The 16,096-nt window shown below is 44.2% G+C and overlaps 1 protein-coding gene across 1 annotated transcript in view; it reads right to left on the bottom strand.

Moving 5' to 3' along the window:
- LOC141134847 (alpha-2,8-sialyltransferase 8F-like) overlaps window positions 1-16,096 on the bottom strand; it is a 61,455-nt gene that overhangs the window by 23,806 nt on the left and 21,553 nt on the right. The window contains exon 4 of the mRNA XM_073624280.1: window positions 6,567-6,711. Within this exon, the coding sequence (XP_073480381.1) occupies window positions 6,567-6,711 (145 nt within the window). The remainder of the gene's footprint in view (window positions 1-6,566; window positions 6,712-16,096) is intronic.

The following is a 16,096-nucleotide window of genomic DNA, read 5'->3' as shown; positions in this document are numbered from 1 at the left end:
TTTTTCGTGCGCAATGGCGGTTTGGCTGTACGTCATCGGGATCTGGAAGATGAAACGTGGCGTTTTTTGCGCGCGGATGGTGTTCACCTAAATGCCATAGGTATTGACCTGTGGCAGCTGGGTTTGCAGGATGGCGTTCAGCGGGCGGTCCGACTTTGGAGGGCGACACGTACGTAAGGTGTCACGTTCGTGTGCTTTGGCGGTAGGTCTATGGGGTCTTTGAAGGTGGTGCTTAAAAATAAGGGAGGTTTAGGGGGGATTGGGCCCATCCGGAGGGATGGGTGTCCCTTCCATTAAGAACAATATTATGGTAACAATGGTGTCGTTTTTGGTTGTATCGTGAAGGAAGTAACTGGTTTGTCCCTTGAGCTTGCGTAATACACGGCAGGGGGCCTTTTTATGGAGTGTACCGATACAACTATGTTGGTTGAGAAATATTTTGCCCTTCAAAGACCTCTAGATCAGGCAGATTTTTAAAACTGATTTGTGTTCGGTTTAAGGTTATGTAAAAAGGTATTATATGCATTTACGTTGTACGTTTTTTGCGAAAAATTTTTTGTATTTTGTTTTGTTATAATAAAAGGCTGCTATGGCCAGTCGACTCCAAAAAGAAACAGGTTGTGTCGTCTGGTCAATGAGTAAGTAATAATTTTGAAGGGGTGGTTAGTGGTGGATAACGAGAGCCTCAGTAAATATGCACATCCCTTAGTCAAGTAATGGCCCGGAGCAGAAGTGAAACTGGGAGGAGGGCCAGCATGACTGGGGTGGGCAGTGAGGCGGAGTGTAGAATGTGTGTAGAAAATTAAAAGTGGCATCTGCTTAGGATTGGTGGGCCTGGAGTTGGGGGGTGGTATCAAGAAAAGCTGTGGGGGGTGGCAATTTGGCAGTGGTCAGTTGGAGCACGGGTCAGGAAGAAGAAGGAAGTTTTTTCCCACCCTCCCTCCCCCTTTTTTAATTTTGTTTTTAATTTTGTTTTTTATTCCTTGAGCTTATTGGTTAGGAATTTTTGTTATTATACTGTTGTGTGCTTGTCATAGCAGCGGTAGGTCTATGGGGTCTTTGAAGGTGGTGCTTAAAAATAAGGGAGGTTTAGGGGGGATTGGGCCCATCCGGAGGGATGGGTGTCCCTTCCATTAAGAACAATATTATGGTAACAATGGTGTCGTTTTTGGTTGTATCGTGAAGGAAGTAACTGGTTTGTCCCTTGAGCTTGCGTAATACACGGCAGGGGGCCTTTTTATGGAGTGTACCGATACAACTATGTTGGTTGAGAAATATTTTGCCCTTCAAAGACCTCTAGATCAGGCAGATTTTTAAAACTGATTTGTGTTCGGTTTAAGGTTATGTAAAAAGGTATTATATGCATTTACGTTGTACGTTTTTTGCGAAAAATTTTTTGTATTTTGTTTTGTTATAATAAAAGGCTGCTATGGCCAGTCGACTCCAAAAAGAAACAGGTTGTGTCGTCTGGTCAATGAGTAAGTAATAATTTTGAAGGGGTGGTTAGTGGTGGATAACGAGAGCCTCAGTAAATATGCACATCCCTTAGTCAAGACTGTGATGTTACTGGCAAAGTCGGGCTGCTGTAGCTGGGAGAGCTGTCAGGGTCTGCAAAGAGCTAACTGGGATCAGTAGGCCACCAAAAAGGTCAGCTAGCACTAAAGACTTTTCCTATTTTTGTTGCTGCACTCTGCGGTCCCTGCCTGTAATAAGGAACTTTGCTAAGGCCTGGCCTGGAGAGTTAGGCCTAACCATGTGCTAACTGAGCCTAAAGAACAGTGCTGGAGGGAGAAGGAGAGATGGTCTGCAGCAAGTGTTGTGCAGAAGGAGAGTATCTGAATTGTCCCAAACCATCCAAGAATAATTTCCTGGGCATCCCATGAATTCCTTAACCCTATCCAAGTTCTAATCCCTCAATAAAATACAAAAAACAAAGCTGATGGACTTATTCATTGTCTTGGAGTGACTGGAAGTGAATGCCGGGCTGGGCAGGGTGACAGGTGGAATTACTACATTCTGTAGCCTGTACAGGGGTACCGCTACATTACCAGGTCAGCAGACTTTATCTTTGGACTTTACCTCCGTGCGCTAATGGAGAGTCTACTTGCAGATAATCTTATCTTTCAAGACTGTTTGCACTAGAATACTTGGCACCTGAACAGACAACTATTAAAAAGACTCTGTGACCAACTTAAAAAATTGTAGGTAAAAGCACAAGGAAAATTAAGACTTTAACCTCCTCAAGTCCGGACACTTTCATCCCCTTCTAGTCCAGGCTGATATTCAGCTTTCAGCGCTGCCACACTTGGAATGACAATTACTCAGGCATGCAACACCGTACCCATATGAAATTGTTTATCATTTTATGAGACAGATAGAGCTTTTTTTTTGTGGTGTTCAATCACCATGGAATTTTTTTTTTTTACTATATAAAATTAAAAAAAGACTGAACATTTTGAAAAAAAAAAGTTTTTCTTCCTTTTTGTTATAAAATTTTGCAAATAACCTTTTTTTCATAATTTTAAGCCAAACTTTTTTCTGCTATATTTATAACCCAAATAAGTGTATATTATTTAGTCTGTATGAAAGTTATAGAGTCCACAGACTATGGTATATATTTGAAATTTGATTAATCCTGATGTTCTGATGGATTATCTAATTTCCTAAGGCCCAAAAATGCCAGGACAGTACAAATACCCCCCAAATGACCCCATTTTTGGAAAGTAGAAAGTCCAAGGTATTTAGTATGAGGCATAGTGAGTTTTTTTGTCACAATATTTTGGATAATGAAAATACTTTTTTTCTTCACAAAGTTGTCATTTTAACAAGTTATTTCTCACACACAATATGGGCATACTTATGCTATAATTACACCTCAAAACATATTCTGCTACTCCTCCCAAATATGGGAACACCACATGTGTGAGACTTTTTCACAGCCTAGCCACATAGAAGGGCCCGGAATCCGAGAAGCAACTTCAGGCCTTCCAGGGGCAAAAACTACACATCTAATTTCCAGACAAACCTACAGTATCTCACAAAAGTGAGTACACCCCTCACATTTTTGTATATATTTTATTATATCTTTTCATGTGACAACACTGAAGAAATGACACTTGTCTACAATGTAAAGTAGTGAGTGTACAGCTTGTATAACAGTGTAAATTTGTTGTCCCCTCAAAATAACTCAACACACAGCCATTAATGTCTAAATCGCTGGCAACAAAAGTGAGTACACCCCTAAGTGAAAAGGTCCAAATTGGTCCGCATTAGCTATTTTCTCTCCCCAGTGTCATGTGACTCGTTAGTGTTACAAGGTCTCAGGTGTGAATGGGGAGCAGGTGTGTTAAATTTGGTGTTATCGCTCTCACTCTCTCATACTGGTCATTGAAAGTTCAACATGGCACCTCATGGCAAAGAACTCTCTGCGGATCTGAAAAAAAGAATTGTTGTCCTACATAAAGATGGCCTAGGCTATAAAAAGATTGCCAAGACCCTGAAACTGAAATGCAGCACGGTGGCCAAGACCATACAGCGGTTTAACAGGACAGGTTCCACTCAGAACAGGCCTCGCCATGGTCCACCAAAGAAGTTGAGTGCTCACATGCTCAGCGTCATATCCAGAGGTTGTCTTTGGGAAATAGACGTATGAGTGCTGTCAGCATTGCTGCAGAGGTTGAAGGGGTGGGGGGGTCAGCCTGTCAGTACTCAGACCATACGCCGCACACTGCATCAAATTGGTCTGTATGGCTGTCGTCCCAGAAGGAAGCCTCTTCTAAAGATGAAGCACAAGAAAACAGTTTGCTGAAGACAAGCAGACTAAGGACATGGATTACTGGAACCATGTCCTGTCGTCTGATGAGACCAAGATAAGCGTTTTTGTTTCAGATGGTGTCAAGCATGGGTGGCAGCAACCAGGTGAGCAGTACAAAGACAAGTGTGTCTTGCCTACAGTCAAGCATGGTGGTGGGAGTGTCATGGTCAGGGGCTGCATGAGTGCTGTCGGCACTGCTGAGCTACAGTTCATTGAGGGAACCATGAATGCCAACATGTACTGTGATATACTGAAGCACAGCATGATCCCCTCCCTTCGGAGACTGAGCCACAGGGCAGTATTCCAACATGATAATGACCCCAAACACGCCTCCAAGACGACCACTGCCTTGCTAAAAAGCTGAGAGTGAAAGTGATGGACTGGCCAAGCATGTCTCCTGACCTAAACCCCTTTGAGCATCTGTGGGGCATCCTCAAACGAAAGGTGGAGGAGCGCAAGGTCTCTAACATCCACCAGCTCCGTGATGTCATCATGGAGGAGTGGAAGAGGACTCCAGTGGCAACCTGTGAAGCTTTGGTGAACTCCATGCCCAAGAGGGTTAAGGCAGTGCTGGAAAATAATGGTGGCCACACAAAATATTTACATTTTGGGCCCAATTTGGACATTTTCACTTAGGGGTGTACTCACTTTTGTTGCCAGCGATTTAGACATTAATGGCTGTGTGTTGAGTTATTTTGAGGGGACAGCAAATGTACACTGTTATACAAACTGCACACTCACTACTTTACATTGCGGCAAATTGTCATTTCTTCAGTGTTGTCACATGAAAAGATAGCATAAAAAAATGTTTTCAAAAATATGAAGGGGTGTACTCACTTTTGTGAGATACTGTGTGTGTGTGTATGTGTGTGTGTATATACTGTATATATATATATATATATATATATATATATATATATATACACTATATCTTCAAAAGTATTGGGACACCTGCCTTTACACACACATGAACTTTAATGGCATCCCAGTCTTAGTCCGTGGGGTTCAATATTGAGTTGGGCCACCCTTTGCAGCTATAACAGCTTCAGCTCCTCTGGGAAGGCTGTCCATAAAGTTTAGGAGTGTGTCTATGGGAATGTTTGACCATTCTTCCAGAAGTGCATTTGTGAGGTCAAGCATTGATATTGGACGAGAAGGCCTGGCTCGCAGTCTCCGCTCCAATTCATCCCAAAGTTGTTGTATCAGGTTGAGGTCAGGACTCTGTGCTGGGCAGTAAAGTTCCTCCACCCCAAACTCGCTCATCCATGTCTTTTCTTTATTGTGCACTGACCAAAATCATTTGGTGGAGGGGGGATTATGGTGTGGGGTTGTCTTTCAAGGGTTGGGCTTGGCTCCTTAGTCCCAGGGAACACTTAAGGTGTCAGCATACCAAGACATTGTGGACAATTTCATGCTCCCAATTTTGTGGGAACATTTTGGGGATGGCCCCTTCCTGCTCCAACATGACTGCGCACCAGTGCACAAAACAAGGTCCAAGAAGACATGGACGCAGGCCCTTCGCGACAGGACAGGAAAAACAAGCAATTGCTTGGGGCCTCGAGCTGGCCTGGGGACCCAGCCGTGCCGCCGCTTCCTATTAGCTGCAGCCTGTAGCGTGGCTGAGCTCCTCTTCCTTCCTCCTGCAGTCCGCACGGTACAGGACTCAGGATATTCAGTTTCCTGTTCCCGGCCGGACTGACAGGAAGTGCACACACTGAGTGCTCACTTCCTTTCACTCCGGCCATCCGGGAACAGAAAACTGAATCTCCTGCCGCGTGGTACGGGGTAGGGAGGGGGGTTAAAAAGAACACGGGGGAGGGAGTAGTGAGGGGGGGAGACAGTCATCAAGACCCATTTAGTAATAAAAATATGGTAGCTTGCCGACCATAATAAAAACAATTACCATAGCTTTCTTTCCATTTTCTTTTTTCTTTACCATCCCATTTCCATCTTATTGCTTCTTTTTTGAATCAGGTAATATTTATTAAAGCTTTTTGCAAAAATTTACAAAGCAGAGAAAAGACTCTACAGTACACTGTACTGTAGAGTCTTTTCTCTGCTTTGTAAATTTTGTGAACTTAAACTGTATCCCTATGCTGTGATTCCTGTAGGCTTTGCGTGCATGCATGCGGGGGGGAGGGGGCTTCCATGTCCATTTTGCTTGGGTCCCCCAAATTCCTTCAAACAGCCCTGCATGGACGAGCGAGTTTGGGGTGGAGGAACTTGACTGGCTTGCACAGAGAACCGAGACTGCGAGCCAGGCCTTCTTGTCCACATCAGTGCCTGACCTCACAAATGCTCTTCTGGAAGAATGTTCAAACATATCCATAGACACAGACCTGAAGAGTTGAAGCTGTTATAGCTGGAAAGGGTGGGCCAACACAATATTGAACCCTACAAACTACTGAGATGCCATTAAAGTTCATGTGTGTGTAAAAAGGCAGGTGTCCCAATACTTTTGACAATATAGTGTATATTAAATGCGCATATATTCTTATGGGAAGATTGTTGTTGAAATGAGTGGTCTAACAAAAGGGTTTCTTTACACATGGTTGCTGCAGAGGTTCTTGGAAAAAGCCACTGGTTATATGTGTCATGGCAGCCTCTTTGCTGAGGTCACTTAGCAAGAATGGTTATCTACATACAGAGAGCCCTTAGAGAGTGCACATACATATCTGGGTTTAAAATATGCCTCCTCCAGTATGTTTTATTATATTAACAACTTTTACAGTTATTCCCAAGTAAGTGATACCTTTGGCAGCATTCGGTAGATTTCTTCTGTCACTGTAATATTTTTGTTGGGGTTCGTCTCATAATTCAGTATAGTTCCAAGGGGAGCATTTTGCTTGGTGACCAGTAACATGCTTCGCGCATTGCAGCAATTTTGTAACTCCAACCTGTCAAAGATTACACCAGCTGATGTTTCCGTCCAATCCACAGTTTATTATTCATGTATTAATCATACATATATCCCTCCCCAAGGGAGGCTTCTAGAGGGGTGCCCTAAGATGTGTCACCCCTCTGAAAAATAGATGCGTATAGCCAATTTCTAACCAGTCTTTTAGATGTTTATAGAGTAGAGCAGGGGTCTTCAAACTACGGCCCTCCAGTTTTTCAGGAACTACAATTCCCATCATGTCTAGTCATGTCTGTGAATGTCAGAGCTTTACAATGCCTCATGGGACGTGTAGTTCTGCAACAGCTGGAGGGCCGTAGTTTGAGGATCCCTGGAGTAGAGAATAAGGATGTGGAAAATTGAAGGTTTGTCCTTCGCCATTTTGGCCAAATGCAACAAGAAATACAAATTTAAGATTTTTTCAATGATATTCAGGTGGTTCCTGATGGTCATAGAATGGCATTTAAGCTATCCTCGAGCCATTAATGCACAAAATGTAGCCCCACACCCCCACATAAACTGAAAGTCTGATGTCAGGATGCCTAACTTAATGTACACGGGACGTTTTTACAATGTTTTTACAACCTCTCCTGAACGATTTTACTTGACAGATAGTAACCCATGTTTAAAGCGCCGCGTTTGAAAAAAAAATTTTTTTTTTCAAAATAGCCAAAAATGAAAAACGCCTGTAAACGAAACGCAGCTAAATGTGAGTAGCCGCGTTTAGTCGCATTTGGCGTCTGAAACATTCGGAAACTTCGGCGTCTGAACTCATTTTTTTGCCTTCAAAGAAAAGCCTATAAACGCAACTGCCTAAAAATGACATTAAATTAACCTGTGTACATGTACACATAAGATAACATTGGATGAGTTCAGGGGCAGCTGAAAAAAGCATCCAACTGCCTCTGAACGTCCGTTTACCAGCAGGCCTAAAGCTGCTAACCCTAGCTGTAACACTAATCCTGACCCTACTTACCTTAGCTCTAACCCTTCTTCTAACCCTACTAACCCTAGCTCTAATCCTACTAGCCCTAGCTGTAACCCTAATCCTAACCTTACTTACCCTAGCTCTAACCCTAATCCTAACTCTACTAACCATAGCCCTAATCTTAGTCCTTACCCTACTAACCCTAATCTTAAGTCTACTCACTATATCTATAACCCTAATCCTAACGCTACTAACCCGAGCCCTAACCCTAATTCTAACCCAACTAACTTAAACTCCGATCCTAACCCTACTAACACTAGCTCTAACCCAACTAACTCTAGCCTTATTCCTAACCACACTAACCCTAGCTTTAACCCTAATCCCAACCTTACTAACCCTAGCCCTAACTCTAATTCTAATCCAACTAACCCTACCAATCCTAGCCCTAACCCTACCCCTACTAACTCTAACCCTAATCCTAACCCAACTAACCCTAAATCTAACCCTAACCCTTTTAACCCTAATCCCACCCATACTAACTCTAGCTCTAATCCTAACCATACTAACCCTAACTCTAACCCTAATCCTACCCCTACTAACTTCAGCTTTAACCCTAATCCTAACCATACTAACCCTAGTTCTAACCCTGATCCTAACCCAACTAACCCTAACCCTAATCCTAACCCTTCTAACCCTAATCCTACCAATACTAACCCTAGCCCTAACCCTAATTCTAACCCTACTAACCCTTAGCTCTAACCCTAATCTTAACCCTAGCATTACTAACTCTAGCTCTAACTAAAATCCTAATCCTTATCCTACTAACTCCAGCTCTAATGCTGACCCTTTTTTTTTTTTTTTTGAGAATTCTTTTTTTTTATTTTTTATTTTTTTACACCATTGTATAATTGTATTATGTATCATGGCTCCAATGAGAATCAAACTAGTATTATTATGATAAATGTTCTTGTGTGTTGTAGCCCTAATAAGTAGGGAATGTAAGTTCGACTCGACCATGGGGTGTTTGCCCGTTCGGCGAATCCGAACATTATGGGGCATTCGCGGCAAATTCGAGCGCCGCAGAATGCCCCATAATGCACTGTGAGATCGCAGTGTATTGATGTCTGATGATTAGCCAAAGCATGCACTTGACCTGAATGGTTTGGCTAATCACAGCGCTCTCTGCTGTGAGAGCCATGATTGGCCAAAGGCAGGGTGCTTTTAGCCAATCATGGCTCAGGGGGCTATGTCCACGCCCCACACTATATAAGGCTGCTTACATGGTGGCTGTGTATAGTGTTTCTGAATGAGAGAAGTTAGCTAGAGTCAGGTTAGTGGCCTACAGGCTGTTTAGTATATATATATATATATATATATATATATATATATATATATATATATATACAGTATATACCGTGTAGTCAGTGTAGTGGAGACTATAGTATGTATACAGTGCAGTCAGTGTATTAATATATATATATATATATATATATATATATATATATATATATATATATATACATATATATATATATATATATATATATATATATATATATATATATATATATATATATATATACATATATATACATATATATACATACATATACATATATATATATATATACATATATATATATACATATATATATATACATATATACATATATATATATATATATATATATATATATATATATATATATATATATATATACATATACATACACAGTATCTCACAAAAGTGAGTACACCCTCACATTTTTGTAAATATTTTCTTCTATCTTTTCATGTGACAACACTGAAGAAATGACACTTGTCTACAATGTAAAGTAGTGAGTGTACAGCTTGTATAACAGTGTAAATTTGCTGTCCCCTCAAAATAACTCAACACACAGCCATTAATGTCTAAACCGCTGGCAACAAAAGTGATTACACCCTTAAGTGAAAATGTCCAAATTGGGCCCAATTAGCCATTTTCCCTCCCTGGTGTCATGTGACTATTTAGTGTTACAAGGTCTCAGGTGTGAATGGGGAGCAGGTGTGTTAAATTTGGTGTTATCGCTCACACTCTCTCATACTGGTCACTGGAGGTTCAACATGGCACCTCCGTGCAAAGAACTCTCTGAGGATCTAAAAATAACAATAACAATGATGGCCTAGGCTATAAGAAGAATGCCAAGACCCTGAAACTGAACTGCGGCACGGTGTTCAAGACCATACAGCGGTTTAACAGGACAGGTTCCACTCAGAACAGGCCTTGCCATTGTCGACCAAAGAAGTTGAGTGCACGTGCTCAGCATCATATCCAGAGGTTGTCTTTGGGAAATACCGTATTTTTCGGATCATAAGACGCACCTAGGTTTTAGAGGAGGAAAACGAGAAAAAAAAATATTCTGAACCAAATGGTGTACTAAAATATTTAATAAAATATAACAGAATATTTCAACCATGTAAAGTGAACAGCAGTCAACAATGGCATTAAGGACCATCATCACTGTCATTAACAAATGAGGAGAGACTTTAAGGTTTGAGTACTCTTCTATTCTTCTGGGAACCCCAAGAACTCATCATCGTTAGTGTCAGAATTTATGAAGCTCAGTTGCTCACAATCACTGACATCACTTTCTTCGCTATCTTCATATACGATACAATCTTCAGTTCCATCTAAGGCATTGCTAATGCCACATTTTTTGAATGACTGTACAACGATTTCCTCCTTCACTTAGTGCCATGATTTTTTTCACCCATTCACAAACTTGAGTGATAGTGGGCCTCTTCTTTCGTCCAGTAGGTGTCAGATCATGATTACCAGCAGCCATCCATTTGTTCCACTCTTCTCGCATAAAGACTTTAAATGGTTTGTTGATGGAAACGTCGAGAGGTTGCAACTGTCTGGTAAGACCCCCCGGAATTACAGCTAGATGAGTCTTCACTTCTTTAAAGCACTTTTTTGTAGTTTTGCTAATATGTGCTCTAAACTGGTCAAGCATTAATAAGGCAGAAAATTCCATTTTCGTTCATCCATCCTTTGTCATGAACATGTACAACAACTCCTTGTGGAACTTGAAAATTAGCATGGGCAGCAATTTGGTGGACAACACAACCGTGTAATGTGTTTTGTCATGTCCTGAGGTTTTCACAATTATGGTTTTGGCACATTTCAGATCAACAGTCCTATTAGATGGCACATCAAACGTTAGCGGAACTTCATCCATATTCCCAATCTGGCCAATTTCAAAACCAAGTAACAAGTAAAACCATGTAACAAGGTCACATCGCCTCATAAATCTGTAGAACCACGATGGTGATCCAGTAAAATCCTGAATGCCTTTCTCTACAGCAATGTGTTTAGCTTCATATATTATAATTTTTGTAGAGGCTGAGAAGCCATTATTCCGGTGATGTGTGATCCCTTCTTTCATGGCCACTTCTAACCGTTGCCACTTTGCAGCATGCCCACGAAAAGTGTGCTTACTTTTATTTGCTTTTTGCAGCTGATCCACCTGTTTCCTCCACTTTTTTATCATTTTTTCAGTTGGAGTTGACCCAAAATGTCTCTCCGCTGCTCTGTTTCCATGTTTCTTAGCATATTTTACTACCTGCAGTTTAAAAGGAGTTTTATATGCTAGTCTTTTCTGCTTCATCATCCTTTCTGCTTTAGCACCTGGTCCCTGCAGTGGGTGGCTGAGCTGGTACCTGGTCCCGTCAGTGGGTGGCTGAGCTGGCACCTGGTCCCTGCAGTGGGTGGCTGAGCTGGCCCCTGGTCCCTGCAGTGGGTGGCTGAGCTGGCACCTGGTCCCTGCAGTGGGTGGCTGAGCTGGCACCTGGTCCCTGCAGTGGGTGGCTGAGCTGGCACCTGGTCCCTGCAGTGGGTGGCTGAGCTGGCACCTGGTCCCTGCAGTGGGTGGCTGAGCTGGCACCTGGTCCCTGCAGTGGGTGGCTGAGCTGGCACCTGGTCCCTGCAGTGGGTGGCTGAGCTGGCACCTGGTCCCTGCAGTGGGTGGCTGAGCTGGCACCTGGTCCCATCAGTGGGTGGCTGAGCTGGCACCTGGTCCCGTCAGTGGGTAGCTGAGCTGGCACCTGGTCCCATCAGTGGGTGGCTGAGCTGGCACCTGGTTCTGTCAGTGGGTGGCTGAGCTGGCACCTGATCTGGTCAGTGGGTGGCTGAGCTGGACCCTGGTCCTGTCAGTGGGTGGCTGGGCTGGCACCTGGTCCTGTCAGTGGGGGCTGGGCTGGCACCTGTTCAGGATTAGTTACCAGTATTCACAGTGTATAGTAATTTTTTTGTACTGTATACTTTAGAATGCAGAATGCAGAGCGGGCACTGCTTGCAGAGGAACTGGAAGGGACTTGTGAGGCAGCGACCAAAGAGGGCTCACTTTACTAGTCAGCAACAGAACAGCCCAGTGCGTGGAGCAACATGTAATTACGTCATGTGGGCCTTCCTCCGCGCACTGGACCTGCTGCAAAGCTTCCTGGGCTTCTTTTACATGGGCCGCCCCCTTCTCTTGCTGTGTGGTACGTGCTGCTGGGAAGAAGATGCTGCCGCGGACCAGTATGACCCCCCATGAGTTCTAGCTGACGGCGCCGGCTGCCTCCCATCTGCGGACATGCTCTCTGACCACTGCTGGCCCGGTATTTGAAATCGCGTAGATGGGAGGGGGGGGGGGGTGTCCATTCAGTATTTGGACCATAAGACGCAGGGACATTTTCCCCCCATATTTTTTGGGGGAAAAAGTGCGTCTTATGGTCCGAAAAATATGGTAGGCATATGAGTGCTGCCAGCATTGCTGCAAAGGTTGAAGGGGTGGGGGAGGTCAGCCTGTCAGTGCTCAGACCATACGCCGCACACTGAATCAAATTGTTCTGCATGGCTGTCGTCCCAGAAGGAAGCCTCTGATGATGTACAAGAAAGCCTGCAAACAGTTTGCTGAAGACAAGCAGACTAAGGACATGGATTACTGGAACCATGTCCTGTGGTCTGATGGAACCAAGATAAACTTATTTGGTTCAGATGGTGTCAAGCATGTGCAGCAACCAGGTGAGGAGTACAAAGACAAGTGTGTCTTGCCTACAGTCAAGCAGGGTGGTGGGAATTTCATTGTCTGGGGCTGCTTAAGCGCTGCCAGCACTGAAGAGCTACAGTTCACTGAGGAACTATGAATGCCAACATGTACTGTGACATACTGAAGCAGAGCATGATCTCCTCCCTTCGGAGACTGGGCCGCAGGGCAGTATTCCAACATGGTAATAACCCCAAACACACCTCCAAGACGATCACTGCCTTGCTAAAGAAGCTGAGGATAAAGGTGATGGACTGGCCAAGCATGTCTCCAGACCTAAACCCTATTGAGCATCTGTGGGCAGGGCCGCTGATAGGGCAGTACAACCAGCCCTGTTGTATGGGGCCCGCCCCCATCAGCTACACAGTGGGGCCCTGTGTTCTGACGAGAAGTGTCCTCCTATTGGATAGTGTCCGTCCAGTGCTTGCGCAGTACGGAGGACAAGGAGACGCCGAAAGTCTCAGAAGTTGACCAGCTGACCATCAGCTGTACACGGCGCTTGGGCACTTAATAGTGAACGCTTTGTAACAGGGCCCCTCGCAGGCTTGCTTCGCTCGCCACGCTTCGGGCACGGCCTTGCTGCGCTCGGCATCTTTTTATTCTAACTCTATGTCCACTTGGATAGTGGGGCATGAACCTAGACTCAGGGCAGAATAAGCGCGCAGGCGCTGTGTAGAGCTGACGATCAGCTGTTGAACTTCGGAGACTTTTGGCGTCTCGTTTGTCCTCTGTACTGCACCTGCGCAGTACAGGGCGGACACTATCCGATGGGGAACAGTATTTGACAAGACACCGGGCAACATTACAGTTTGTTATTGCATTAAAAAAAAATGTTTTCTAGACTCCTCTCCCGCTCCTACTTGCTTACAGGGGGTATATCATTTTCCTGGGCCCCATCAGGTCAACACAGGGGCCCAGGAGGGGAGCGCAGTGGAGGGACTATTTCTTAATTTTCGGGTGAATGTACATCATGCCGCCCCACTATCCTATTAGTCCTGGCTGGCGGAGTGATACTGTGATTCTCCGTTCGGCTCCCGGATGAGATGGGAAGAATCTGAGCGGCTGATAGGGGAGAGCAGGAGAAGAGCGTGGCTGCACTGGACACAGTGAGTGGGGAATAGAGCATAGAATGCTCACTGTGTCCAGGGGCGGACTGACCATTGAGCCACTCGGGCACTGCCCGAGGGCCCTGGGCCACTATGGGGCCCCATCAGGGTTGCCAGCCTCAGTAAAACCAGGGACAGTATGTATAAATCTGTGTTTTTTTTACATCCGTCTGTGTATACTGTGTGTACATGTATGTGTATACTGCATGTGCAGCAGAGCTGCATTTTTACTGCTCCCCAAACCAATCCTCTTTAACTGCTTCCCGTCAAGCGACGTACCAGTACATCGCTGGAATGGAAGGATGATATCTTGGTCATCACTAAAGCAATGATCAAGATATAATCTTTTAGCCCCAGCAATTCTGCAGAAAGTAAAAGTAATCCTAGTGGCTAAGAAGCCACTGGATTACTTTTACAGACAGTGGGTCCCATCACCACCTTTATTGCTTTTAAGATGTGACCAGTAGCATCCGGTTCGGTCATCGCAGTGAGAGGGATGGATGTTGTTCCTCCCACTGCGTGACGTCAAAAACCGGAAGTGACGAGGATTTCACCACTTCCAGTTTCAGGCTCATGTAAAGAAGCCATCACCAGCTTGAAGAAGCATCTGATTAAACTGATCTTGGTTTGATCAGATGCTTTGGAGGCCAGAGGACAGTTATGGGGTCTAAAAGACCTGAGATCTCCCCATAAAGAGGACCTGTCATGGCCCATGCTATCACAAGCAATGTTGTTCATCAAATGTAAAGATACAATGTAAGATTTTTTTTTTATTTGTAATAAAATACAATTTAAAAGAAATTTTAAACTGCCCCCGCTCATTCGTGCTTATTAATTGCAAACACGTGCATTGGCTCCGCATGCATATGTAAATGGCAACAAACCTGCATTTCGTTTCAAGCTGGGGTCAGGGGTGGGGTCAAGGGTGTGGTTGAAGGGGGCCCCGTCAGGTAGGCTGTACGGGGCCCCATGATTTCTGACAGCGGCCCTGTCTGTGGGGCACCCTCAAACGGAAGGTGGAGGAGTGCAAGGTCTCTAACATCCACCAGCTCTGTGATGTCATCATGGAGGAGTGGAAGAGGACTCCAGTGGCAACCTGTGAAGCTCTGGTGAACTCCATGCCCAAGAGGGTTAAGGCAGTGCTGGAAAATAATGGTGGCCACACAAAATATTGACACCTTGGGCCCAATTTGGACATTTTCACTTAGGGGTGTACTCACTTTTGTTGCCAGTGGTTTAGACATTAATGGCTGTGTGTTGAGTTATTTTGAGGGGACAGCAAATTTACACTGTTATACAAGCTGCACACTCACTACTTTACATTGTAGCAAAGTGTCATTTCTTCAGTGTTGTCACATGAAAAGATAGAATAAAATATTTACAAAAATGTGAGGGGTGTACTCACTTTTGTGAGATACTATATATAATGTATGTGAATAAATTATGGGAATTAACACTTTGTATCATTTTAAGCAAAATATTTTAAGCAAGAACCAAAGGTTTATGTTCATGTGTGGTCCAGGTGAGGGGTGTACTCACTTCTGTGAGATACTGTATATATGATATGCATTCAGTGTAGACTATATATACAGGGCAGCCAGTCTAGTATATATATATAAATACAGTGCAGTCAGTGATATATATATATATTTTACATTTTGCATGGGGAACTCCATGCAAAAATAGAAATTGCGTGGGGTCCCCCCCAAAATCCGTACCAGACCCTTCGGGTCTGTCATATATTTTAAGGGGAAGACCACGTCAAATTTTTAAAAAATGGCGTGACCCTTATCCGAGCAAGTAGCCTGGAAGACAGGATAGAGGGGCTGAACCATACTAGGCCACATGCCCTCAACATGTGGATGGTGCTTTGGGGTCCCCCTGATCCCACCCTCCCCCTATGTGAATGGCTATGGGGTACCCATTCACCAAAAACGTGTCAAAAAGTAAAAACCACAATACAGAGTTTTTGACAATTCCTTTATTAAAAAAGAAAAAAAAAAAGTTTCCCGCGATGTCCATCCATCTTCAATCATGGCGCCCGACGGACCTGAAAAAAAAAAAAAACCCCGCCTCCTTGGGAGGTGTCCCGCCGACTGTTGTCTTTTCGCAATGACAGCTGTTATATAGGCAAGGGCGGGGCCACCCGGTGACGTAACCGAGTGACCCTGTCCCTTCTGATGTCATGTGCCATCAGAGGGGGGTGGGGTCATCCGGTTACGTCAGCGGGTGGCCCTGCCCTTGCCTATATAACAGCTGTCATTGCGAAAAGACAACAGTCAG

The sequence above is a fragment of the Aquarana catesbeiana genome, linkage group LG03 (assembly GCF_042186555.1).
Source record: "Aquarana catesbeiana isolate 2022-GZ linkage group LG03, ASM4218655v1, whole genome shotgun sequence".
In the NCBI taxonomy this organism is placed as follows: Eukaryota; Metazoa; Chordata; class Amphibia; order Anura; family Ranidae; genus Aquarana; species Aquarana catesbeiana.
This window is presented reverse-complemented; position numbering and strand designations above follow the sequence as displayed.